Here is a 12,565-nt window from a genome sequence, read left to right on the forward strand (position 1 = left end):
ATAATTATATATATTTAAATTGTTTATATTTTTATTTTATTTATCTCATTTACACTAACAATAAAATAAATATACATATTTTTTGGTGATTTAAAATAAATATACATATTATTTAATTATAACGTAAATAAAATATATATTTCGTTTATAGTTATAAGATCATGCTAGTTGACAATTAAAATAGATATAATTTATTTTAATTTGAATTATATCAATTTAATTTAATTCTTTAATATATCTAATTTAATTCAAACAGTTATAATTTACATGTTAAATTCTGTATATGATAATTTATTAGATAATGATAAATTTTATATAGAGCTTAAATTTATGACAAATTAATTCTTAGTATATCATATTAAAAATATTGTGAAAAACAAAAAAAAGTTATAATGTGTATAATTATATTATATCAATTTAAATTTATTTTATTATCCAATCTAATCCAAATTATTGTGATTTGATTGGATTATTTTATATCCTTTCAAATTTTATAATTTTTTATTATTAATTCTTTTTTAAAATTAAATTACATTCGATTCAAATCATAATGTTAGAAAGACAAAATGTAATCAAATTAAAAAATAAATTAAAATCATATAATACCTTTTATAATCATATTAATCAAATCTATATAATCAAAATTAAACAAAGAAACACCATAAACCCTTCGTCTTGAGGTTATCTTCTCCGAAACCATCAACCACGAAGATGGATAGGATCAGTTTGTTACCGGACTCTATCCTCTGCGACATTCTCTCTTACCTCCCAACAAAAGAAGCTGTGACCACTAGCATCCTCTCTCGCAGGTGGCGTCATGTTTGGAAGGATCTCCAAGTCCTTGACATAGATGATACACCCTTTTACTCCTTTCTGAAATGGGAAGATCGATTTCGTTCGTATGTGAATGCTATTCTAACTCAGCGCAACGTAGATTACCCCATTGAAAGATTCCGCTTCACTTGCTATCAAATTTCACAGAGTCTCTTATTAACATGGCTTAATGCCGTCATTTGTCCCCATCTTCAAGAACTGCATCTCGACATTAATCTAATGTTTGGAATTAACTTGCCTGAAGCCATACTCACTTGTCCATCACTAAAATCCCTTACTTTAAAACGTGAGTCTTCTTTGTATTGTTATCCAAAGTTTCCAAATGTTTATCTGCCATCCCTCAAGAACCTAGAGTTGGATGCCCTCTCTGTGGACCCCAGCAAGCTTTTATCCGGCTGCCCTGTTCTTGAAAATCTTAAGCTTTTTCTACAAAGCCACGATTTTTTTCCTGTTTATGTACCCACAATCCATATGCCTTGCGCATTGAAAAGTTTAATTTTTGATGATAACACTACCGTGCATAATGACATTAGCCATCGTGTGATAGATACGCCATTTCTTGAATACCTAGATATGAAAATAATCGTCACATCTAAGCTACAGGTTTCGTTTAGCAATTTTCCTAACATGGTAGAGGCACATCTTGATATTCTTCATGATGGTGTTAAGCATGTTTGGTTGGGTGCCCGACCTTCTCCATGCACTCCGCAAAACAAAATTTTTGGCATTGAGAGGTCACACAACACAGGTAACATGCTTATTTAGTGTAACTATAACCCTAACTATGAATTGGAAATTATAATTAATATATGAGTAGTACTAAGGAGCCAATGGCCTAAACTCGTACAATGTATACAATGGGCTAAATCTTTGGTCTATGAATAAAATGAACATCACTTATACTATCCAGAATAACCATCCAACTTAAAGTTGATTTTGGAGTTCACCAAGAATTAAATCCTTGACCTTTCGGATCTAGAACTCTAATACTATGCATGAACTCATTCATCCCAAAAGAGTAACTTGACAGGACAATGTAACACTAATGGTCATATCTCTAATACTTCCTAAACTTCCATTGTACACATTGTACGCTTAGGCCATTGGCTCCCTATACTTTCTCTTAATATATACTTATATTCTATACAGTGCTTATTTAGTGGTCAAGCTTTTAAGTTTCCAGAATTTCCCGGTTTGCTCAATCTAGAGCTTGATGTTCCAAGTTTCAAAACGAATTTCCTGCTAAACTTCCTTCATAATTGTCATGTGCTTGAATCTCTGGTGATTCATGATGTTTTCGAGGTATGAATACATTTCAATTTAAAACTAGTGTCTCTATTTTTTTTTTGTTGTTTGCCTGAATCTATTGAGAAGTGTTATCTTTTGTTAGCAGGGAGTAGATTTACTCCAGGTGGAGTATTATGGGTCAACATCATCAACTATGGTTCCCAATTGTGTGACATCACATCTCAAGAATTTTGAGTTTAGAGGATATCAAAACTCTTCACATGAGCGTGAATTTATTGCATATCTTTTACAAAGAGGTTTTGTTTTGAAGACAGTGACAATTCATCTTTATTATAATTTGGACCAAGAAATAAAGTATAATATTGTCAGAGAATTATCTGCTATACCAAGAAATTCAGGAACGAAACTTAATATACATGAAAGGGGGCAATGGACCCTATCAAATAAATAAATTTTATTTATAAATCTTCTAATTTTATAATTCGATTCCTCTCTAATTTTATTTTTTGCTTTTTATTTAATTGTATTTTTTTATGTTAGCCCCTTTTAAAAGGGTTCGAACTTCGCCTCTAAACAAGCTCTACAACATGTCAAGTAAATTTTAACGACATAAGTGTATTTTTTAATTGATAACTAATATTTTATGTATATATAATATGATTGAATTTAAATATAATTAGTATTTTTTGTGTAAGAGATATAAAGAGTCTTTGAACAAAATTTGTAATAAATTTATAGGTTTTTTTCGAAAAAATAAAATATTAAACCAGTTTTATAAATTTGTGAAGGATTAAATAAGTGAAAAAAAATCAATTAAGTTATCAGAAAATTAAAACGCTAGTATTATTCATGAAAAATTGTAACAAATGATATCATTCATCTCTTGTTCTTGTAATTATATTTTGCGGACTCATTTAACACATTTTTTAAGTCCTTTGCAAAACTTTAAAAGATTTTATTTTAAATACGTAAATTAATTATATGTTTACAATTATATATTTTTTAAAATTAATTATATTTTGGTATTTTTAATATTTTATCTTGTGCGCACTAATAACAAAATAAACATAAATATAACTTAATTACAATATAAGTAAAATGATTTTTTTAAATAAATAAAAAATTAATATTTTTAAAAATAAGTTATTTCAATTTTAATTTTCAAAATGCGTTGAGTCACCAAAAAAAATTTTCTAAATGCGTTTTCTTCTTTAAGATGAGTTTGCTGGGCAAACTTCTCTAATTGTATAGAGTTCGCCGAACCCAAATTCTTCGATGAGAACAAAACTCAAAATTTTAAATCATTATTATCGTCTCCAATAATACATAGCACTATATCAATACACATTAAGCATGACTCTCTAACATGGATGAGAACAAAACTCAAAATTTTAAATCATTATTATCGTCTCCAATAATACATAGCACTATATCAATACACATTAAGCATGACTCTCTAACATGGCCGACGGCAATGAAAATTATTATTATCGTCTCTAGAAATACGTATATATACAGAAATAAGCCATAGTTAACCAAGATTTTTTATTATAAATTAAAAAAATATTATTTTTAAAAAAATACCACTTATTTCTATGTACTTTTATGTACTCCAGAGACGATGATAATTGCCATTGTGCTTAAGAAGTTGAGTTAGCGAATTATTTTTGAGAAGACGTAGTGAAATTCGCTAGAAATGGAGGTATGAAGAACTTGCCCCAAATTAAAAAAAAATGTATCTTTGAAATTAAAGTTCAAATAATTTGTTTTTGAAAATAATTTTTTTTATTTATTTCAAAAAAAATCTAAAATAAAATATATATCTCATTTACAAGATCACAATAATTAAAATGGATATAATTTATTTTAATTTAAATTTTATCAATTTAATTTTATTTTTTAATATAATCGAATTTGAATATTTGATTCAAATAGTTATAATTTACATAATTACATTGTATCCATTTGAATTTATTTTTTAGTTCAATCTAATTCAAATTATTGTGCTAATGAGTTATAACTCAAATATTATAGTTTTTTCATACTCAATTAAAAAGTTACGGATTCAAGTCTCTCATCTTTGGTAAAAAAAAATCAAATTATTATGATTTGATTGGATTATTTCATATCCATTCTAAATTTATAATTTTTTATTATCATTTTTTTAAAAATTGAATTACATCCTATCCAAATTTAATTTTAAAAATTTTATAATTTAAATGATATCTATACAAATTTTAAATTAAAAATTTTATAATTTAAAAATTCTAAATAAATTTTGTCAACGCCAAATAAATCAAGTCAAAATAAATTCAAATCATATAATACCTTTTATAATAATTTTAATCAAACCTATATAATCAAAATCAAATAAACACTATTCTTTATTAGTGGAAAGTGAAAACCCTTGGTTCTCGTTTGAAACCTAAATCCTAGACCTGAGTCTGATCCTCTCCGGTGATAGAAAAAAACGAAACCATCAACCATGAAAATGGATAGGATCAGTTTTTTACCCAATTCTATCCTTTGCAACATTCTCTCATACCTCCCAACAGAAGAAGCTGTATCCACCAGCATCCTCTCTAGCAGGTGGCGCCAAGTTTGTAAGGAACTCCAAGTCTTTGACATAGATGATACACCCTTTCGGTCCGGTCTGGAATGGGAAGCTCGATTTGTTTCATATGTGAATGCTATTCTAACTCAGCGCAATGCAGATTACCCTATCCAAAAGTTCCGCCTCACTTGCAATAAAGTTTCAAAGAGTCTCCTCTTAACATGGCTTAATGCCGTCATTGGGCCCCATCTTCAAGAACTCTATCTCAACATTGATCTACCAATCAAGCTGCCTGAAGCCATACTCACTTGTCCATCACTCAAGTCCCTTATTTTGAAACGTGATAGTTTTTTGGATTCTTATCCAAAGTTTTCAAATGTTTATTTGCCATCCCTCAAGAATCTAGAGTTGGATATAGTCTATATGGACCCCAGCAAGCTTTTATCCGGCTGCCCTGTTCTTGAAAATTTTAAGCTCATTTTACAGGTCCACGATAATTCTTGTGTTGCTCTCATACCTACAATGCAGCAGATGCCTCGCACATTGAAAAGTTTAATCATTGAAGATAACACATTTTTTAATGGGGTTAGCCATCGTTTGATTTTGATAGACACGCCATCTCTTGAATACCTTCATATAAAAGTAATGACCCTCTTGAACTCTAAGCTAGAGTTTTCTTTTAGCAATTTCATTAACATAGTGGAGGCACATCTTGATCTTCTTCATGACTGTATTTACCATGTCGGTTGGGTGCCCCACCTTCTCCATGCACTGCGCGAAACAAAATTGTTGGCATTGAAAGGTTACTCAACACTGGTAACATGCTTGATGTAACTCAATTATTTGAATTTATAAATTATAACTATAATTATGAATTATGAACTATAATTATTATGTACTTATCTTCTATGCAGTGCTTATTTAGTGCCCCAGCTTTCGAGTTTCCAGAATTTCACCGTTTGCTCAATCTAGAGCTTGATGTTCCATGTTTCAGCATAAACTTCCTGCTAAACTTCCTTCATAGTTCTCATGTACTTGAAGCTCTTGTGATTAATGATATTTCAAAGGTATGAGTACATTTTAATTTAAAACTAGTGTCTCTATTTCTTTTTGTTGTTTGCCTGAGTCTATTGAGAAGTGTTATTTCTTGTTATCAGGAAAAATATTTTCATCTGGTGGAGTATGATGGGCCAGCACCACCAACCATGGTTCCTAATTGTGTGACTTCACATCTCAAGAGTTTTGAATTTAGAGGATACGAAGATTCTGTAGATAAGCGTGAATTTATTGCATATCTTTTACAAAGAGGACTTGCTTTGGAGATAGTTACAATTCATCTAAATTATGTTTTCAACCAAGAGACAAAGTATGATATTGTTAGGGAATTATCTGCTATACCAAGGGGCTCTACAACATGTCAGCTAAATTTCATTGACCAAAATGCTGTTGAACATGGTATGAACTCTCACTAACTCTATTCTCTGTTTTGATCAAAGGTGTTTTCATGTTACAGCCTTAAAAAGTTTTAAAAATTATTCAAGTTGAATAACTGTTGGGACAATTTTAGGCCAGTCTGCTAATTAAATTATTAAAATATTTGTTGATGCTTATGAATAAATTTGTTTGATGCCCTGGAAACATGCCCTTGAACATAGTAGGAAATTTATATATGCCGTTTAATGCTTTGAGTTGCATACATCAATTTGTGATGCAGGTTGATGGCAAGTTGGCTCTACACCCTGGTCAACTGCAAAACAATTTTTGATGCATCATGACTAGGATATGAACCATGTTTTTATTTTTACTTTTCTGTGAATCTTTTATTTGCTTAATACATTTTTCCAATAACATGTTTTTTTGATGCCCTTGTTCTGCTAAAAGAGGCAGAGGTAATTTTTCGTTTAGTTTGTTATTTTGGTATCCAAACACATATGGCGAAGATTTTTATCATTGTTATATTTGGAGGATTGTAATCAGCATGATTATTTGTGACTTTAGAATTGTTTAAGTTGCTTAACACTGAATCAATGTTAGGCCAGTGTCCCATATTAATTCTTAATTTTTTTTGTTGATGTCTATGAATACTTCTTACAAAAAAATATGTAATCTGGTTTGATGCCCTGTTTTTCTTTTTTTCTTTTTTTCTGCATGACTTGTAACTAATTGTGCACATATAGACTGAAGAGTGAGTTAGTTAATTGAGTTAGATTTAGACTAGTTGTATTTATCTCTAGCTAGTAGGTCCACTTAGATAGAGTATATATACATAAAACGTGTAATGTGTAAGATTGCTGACCAACCTCCTCTGTAATTTTTCTCTCTAACACTAATGAGAATCAGAATACAGAACTTCCTCTCTTCCATATTCCACTCTTGAGTCACACACGGTTAAAGTACTCGAGCTAATCAAGGTCACCTGGTCTTAATGTTTCTGATTGTTCCTAAGGATGCTTGTCCTAGCTTGAACAACTAGCTGAAGTAGGATTTTTATTGGAGAGATACATTCTTGTTCTATTTAATTTTTTGGTGGATTTTGAGGGATAGAAATGATATCTACAATTCTGATGGTGGATGAGGTGCTAACAAAGTAGTAAGTATGATCCGGAGTTCAGCTTGAGAAATACTTGTCATCTTTAATATGCACATTTTTTATCTCTTTTTTTGCTCTGTTATGTTCGGGTGTCTCCTTCTATAAATTTGGTTAAAGTGAATTGTGAAATTAGGCAGAATTTTCTTAGTGGGTCAATAGGTTTTGGTTGTCTTATTCGCAATTCAGATGCATGTTGGCCGGTTGTGTAAAAAGTTGCTCTGAAATATTATCCAGGTCGAACTTCATGTTATTTCAAGGAGTTTAATCATTGTTTGGAAGTGTCGTTTTGTTTGGATGCCTTTTTTATGGTGCATAGGAAGAAGATTGAGGATATTATTTTGAAAAGAGATTTAGTGAAACAGATTCTAGAGACTCTGAGTTAGAACTGGAAGACTTGCATCACCTTGATTCAAAGGATATCTAATCACCTAACTGATCTTATGGATAAAAATGCTGCTTCAAATTTGGAGGAATATGTGGAATGAATTTAGCCTTGAAATGAGCTCCATCATTTCATTTGCTTAGATAGTAACTAAGCCAATTAATTTGGCTTTGTTTTCTCATTTTTTCTGTTTTCTTTTTCCTTTTTTGGCGAAAAATTGATGGATATGGTTGTCCTGTAGAACCCTCTCTTTGAAAAGTCTTCAGTTTTAGCCAACACTGCAATGAAGATGAATTTCATGCATGAAAAAACAATAAACAAAAACAAGCATATAGAAGATGGAACCTCTAAAGTGCGGTCCCTGGATTTGGATCCTCTAAAGTTTGAATTTCACTTTAGAGAGTAAAGTGTGATCTTCTACCCTTGAATAGTTTCTCTTTCATATTTATTATTGGTCCCACCTATGAAATCAATGGTGAGAGATCACACTTTACTCTCTAAAGTGAAATTCAAACTTTAGAGGATCCAAATCCGTAGTTCAATGCAGGTATAACATGATTTGATGATGACATAGAAGCTCTTTTGGAATCAATTGGGCTTGACATAGGTATTGTCCTCTCTAAATTTGGCAACCTGACATCTTATCATTTGCTCCACATGGGGTTGAACAAACATGTGGCTACTATCCAAAATATGTATGATGGACTTGCAGAAAGTGAAGCATTCATATTGATGATATATTGAGTCATAGGTGTGTCACTGTACAAGTCAAATAGTCAATAATGTTAATTTTTCAGCAGAAAACAGAACATAGACATGAAAGAAAATCAATTTAAAGCCAATAACAAAAGCACAAAATCTCCAAAGGTATATGTTCCTCAACAAAATGAAGCTTCATTTCTCCTTTACCATAAACTTGCTCTGTTTTCAATCTAAGATATGCAATAGAAAACAATAACAATAATAAAGCATTTTATCTAGCATGACATTCTCCATGGCTTGTAGAGAGCAAGAGGCAAAATCATAGTTCCAATTTCAATAAGATCCCAATTCATTGTATGTATCAATGGAACAATTTGCATTAGCATGGGAAATTTCAGTACAACAAGTACAATAAAAAATGATTCATGTAGTATTTCCGATCATGCACAAACACAATAATCAGATGGCAAAAAGAAAGATTAATACAAGTAATAATTTCAAAAGGTTTAATTACTCTATTAGTTCCTATAGTTTTGTGGGTTCCTGTACTAATTTTTTTTTTTCAATTAGGTTCTTCTTAGCAGTAATTGGCTTAATTTAATAGGGACCAAACTAAAAAAAATTGGTACAGGAACCCAAATAAAAGAAAAAAAAAGTATAGGGACCCAATTAAAAAAAATATTAGTTCAAGGACTCAATTAAATAGAAAAAAGTATAGGACCTAATTAAAAATATCGTGAAACTATAGAGACTAACAGAATAATTAAACCATTTCAAAATGTTTATTTTATCTCTATAACATAAAAGGATATTTTACATCTCACAATATTATATTATTATTATTATTCTTGTGCACAACATTTTTCCTTTCTAAAGCAACACAATCTATAATATTACTACTCAAATGAAACATAAATTGCATTTCCATTTGTCCTGATCAACTTCTTCAATCTTAGGACCAGCACCATTGTTGCCACCAGATGAAGCATTTCCATAAGAGGCATAAAATTAACCATTGATACATAAATACATTTATTTATTATTTTTTTATAATATAAATAAAATATTTTTTATAAAACTAAAGAAAATGATAAATAAATGTATTGATACACCAATAGTTGATTTTGTGCCTTTAGAGCTTGTACTTATTTTTCAGATTATCGATTTTGTTTTTGAATTGTTGTTATGTAGGACATTTTGTTAATTATTTAATTTTGACCTCACTGTGGGACTAAATTGATGCTAAATGAAACTTTTTTAAATTCAAATAGAACTAAATAAAATTTTATATTTATAATTATATATATATATATATTAAAATTATTTATATTTTATTTTATTTATCTCGTTTGCACCGACAATAAAATAAATATAGGAAAAACAACCATTTGTACCCATGAATTTTACGAACGCTGATAAAAGTACCCATTAAAGAAGAAAACTAACGTGGTATCCATCAAAGATAGATTCCGTACGACAAAAGTAGCCAAATCTTAAATTTATGTTGACTTTTTAATAAAATTCCAGAATTACCCACCATTATCTTCAACCCTTCATCTCTTCTTTCCCAAATCTTGCACATCCATTGCCTAAAAACCCTAATTTCAATACCTAAAAATCCCAAATTATTATTTTCTTAACCCTAATCTTAATACTCCTTTCAACAAATTTCAACCCTCTCTTTATTCAGCAATTTAACCTTTCTTCTTCTATGGCTTCAATGAACTTGCTGGGTTTCTCTCTCTCCCCTCAAGAACAACATACTACTACTACTCATCATCATCAAACTTGTTTTGGGCTATTCAATCCCACTGTACAAGATGATGTAACTGCTGTTGATGATGGAAACTGCTTCGATCTCACTCCTTCCACTCATGTCGCTACTACTCTCAACCTTCCTCCTTTTCCCATCTATCAATAACCCTTCAATAATCATCATCACCTTTCTACTCAACAAGGTTTATTAATTTCTTTTCTCTTTTAATTTCTCTATTATTATTATTATTATTACTCTTTTTTTTAATTTTCCTTTATCATCATAGATTGGAAGGAGAATAACTACATCAACCAAAACCTGCAATTGAAAACTTCATGCAACAACAATCATAATGTCGACAACAACCACCACCACCATCACCAACAACCCAAGCTCGAAAACTTCTTCGATGGACACTCCTTCGCCGATCATCATCATGATTACGATGCCAAACTCATCGGGAGACTACCTCTTCCAAAACTGCTCTCAGCCGGAAGTTACAGCAGGAGGAGGAGAAGGCTCTGCCGGCGGTAGTGGTAGAAGCACAAACTCAATACACCATCAACACGTGTTGGTGAAGGAGGTGGTAAAATTGAAAAAAATAAAGAGAGGGTTGAAATTTGTTGAAAGGAGTATTGAGATTAGGGTTAGAAAAATGATAATTTGAAGTTTTTAGATATTGAGATTAGGGTTTTTAGGCAATGGAGATATTTGAGATTTGGGAAAGAAGAGAGGAGGGGTTGAAGATAATGGTGGGGTAATTCTGGAATTTTATTAAAAAGTCAACATAAATTTAGGATTTGGCTATTTTTGTCGTACGGAATCCATTTTTGATGGATACAACGTTAGTTTCCTTTTTTAATGAGTACTTTTGTCAGCATTCATAAAGTTCATGAGTACAAATGGTTGTTTTTTTATAAATATACGTATAACTTGATTTTTTTTCTCCAAAGTCAGAAATTTTATTCAATTTAACGTGAAAAGAGAAAAGATGTACAAATGTGACAATAGTAATTCAGAAGAGAAAGGGTAATCCCAAAACTCAAACAGTGAGAAACAAAATATTATACCAACTATGTAAGAAAGAAATCCCTAATTCAGGAATTGGGGAAATGGTGAAGACACAGCTGAGGAAAGAGACCGTAAGACCATCTCCAGTAGGGAGCTCATCTCAGTTTCTGTTTATGGTCTACCTGTCATAAAAAGTAACTCCACATCAGCTTTTGCGTCATAAACAGTAAATAGGAATAAGATATTAATATTAAATAAATTTATACATAACAACAATACACAATATATAATTCGGGATTACACAAATTTGTAAAATTACTTAATACAAAAAAAACATAATTAAATTCTACAGTTGACGACAAGCATTGTGAAATTGCCATATGTGTTCAATCAAGTCCTCTTTCAATTGTCTATGCTGCTGCCTATTTCGAAGTTGGGCATTTCTTTGGAGAAATTGATGGTATGGTGCAAAATCTTCTTCTCCCAGCTGAGGTTATGATAATCCATTTTCAACATCATCATACTCTAAGCCTTGAGCAAAATTTCTTGCATAAGTGTCTCTTTCATCCTCAACAATCATATTATGCAATATAATACAAGCTCTCATTATGTTGGCAAGCTTCTTCTTTTTCCAAAAACGTGCTGGACCACGTATAATTGTAAAGCGTGCTTGTAACACTCCGAATGCTCATTCCACATCTTTTCTTTACCCTTCTTGGTATTGTGCAAATAACTTGCGTTTCTCCCCTTGTGGCTTTGAGATTGATTTGACAAATGTGGCCCATTCAGGATAAATACCATCTGCTAAGTAGTATCCCATTGTATAATTATTACCAATAATAGTATAATTAACCTCCGGAGCACGATCATTTAGAATGTCATCAAATACTGGAGAACGATCTAACACGTTGATATCGTTGTTTGAACTGGATAAATACCATCTGCTAAGTAGTATCCCATTGTATAATTATTACCATTAATAGTATAATTTACCTCCAGAGCACGGTCATTTAGAATATCATCGAACACTGGAGAACGGTGTAACACGTTGATATCGTTATTTGAACCAGAAACTCCAAAGAACGCATGTCATATCCAAAGGTCTGAAGATGCTACAACCTCAAGTACTATGGTTGCAACCCCATGATAACCACTCATGTACATACCTTTCTACGCCTTTGGACAATTTTTTCATTGCCAATGTATGTAGTCAATGCTACCCAACATGCCAGGGAAGCCACGACCCTCCGCCATTTGTAGCAGGCGGTGTACGTCATTTGGATTGGGTTTTCACAAGTATTCATCCTGGAACACAGAAATGACACCTTCAACAAATTTTTCCAAGCATTCAATTGTAGTGCTCTCGCCTATGCGCACATAATCATCAATAGCATCAACTCCTACGCCATATGCTAACATGCGTATCGCAGCGGTACATTTCTAGAGTGATGACAAGTCTTTTCTTCCAGTTGCATCAACCCTCTGTTG

General features: G+C 31.3%; 2 protein-coding genes across 2 annotated transcripts; both read left to right on the forward strand.

Moving 5' to 3' along the window:
• Positions 1–711: 711 nt before the first annotated feature.
• On the forward strand, positions 712–2,142 carry LOC107463880 (F-box/LRR-repeat protein At4g14096-like). Its single transcript, XM_021130763.2, has 2 exons — positions 712–1,506; positions 1,984–2,142. Exons 1-2 carry the CDS (start codon positions 712–714, stop codon positions 2,140–2,142), a joined length of 954 nt encoding a protein of 317 aa, XP_020986422.2.
• Positions 2,143–4,531: 2,389 nt separating this feature from the next.
• On the forward strand, positions 4,532–6,551 carry LOC107463957 (FBD-associated F-box protein At5g56370-like). The gene is made up of 4 exons (XM_016082857.3): positions 4,532–5,452; positions 5,551–5,703; positions 5,794–6,091; positions 6,351–6,551. The coding sequence occupies exons 1-4, from the start codon at positions 4,568–4,570 to the stop codon at positions 6,353–6,355; spliced, it is 1,341 nt and encodes a 446-aa protein (XP_015938343.1). The 5' UTR covers positions 4,532–4,567; the 3' UTR covers positions 6,356–6,551.
• The last annotated feature ends 6,014 nt before the right edge of the window (positions 6,552–12,565 follow it).

This window comes from Arachis duranensis, chromosome 9 (assembly GCF_000817695.3).
Source record: "Arachis duranensis cultivar V14167 chromosome 9, aradu.V14167.gnm2.J7QH, whole genome shotgun sequence".
NCBI classification, from domain to species: Eukaryota; Viridiplantae; Streptophyta; class Magnoliopsida; order Fabales; family Fabaceae; genus Arachis; species Arachis duranensis.

What these genes read in the sequence shown, in the direction of transcription:
- LOC107463957 (XM_016082857.3), top strand. Translation starts at nt 4,568, where the DNA reads ATGAAAATGGATAGGATCAGTTTTTTACCCAATTCTATCCTTTGCAAC. An exon ending in TGAAAGGTTACTCAACACTG is followed by an intron (nt 5,453 to 5,550) that starts GTAACATGCTTG and finishes TCTTCTATGCAG; the next exon opens with TGCTTATTTAGTGCCCCAGC. An exon ending in TGATTAATGATATTTCAAAG is followed by an intron (nt 5,704 to 5,793) that starts GTATGAGTACAT and finishes TCTTGTTATCAG; the next exon opens with GAAAAATATTTTCATCTGGT.
- LOC107463880 (XM_021130763.2), top strand. Translation starts at nt 712, where the DNA reads ATGGATAGGATCAGTTTGTTACCGGACTCTATCCTCTGCGACATTCTC. An exon ending in TTCATGATGGTGTTAAGCAT is followed by an intron (nt 1,507 to 1,983) that starts GTTTGGTTGGGT and finishes TATTCTATACAG; the next exon opens with TGCTTATTTAGTGGTCAAGC.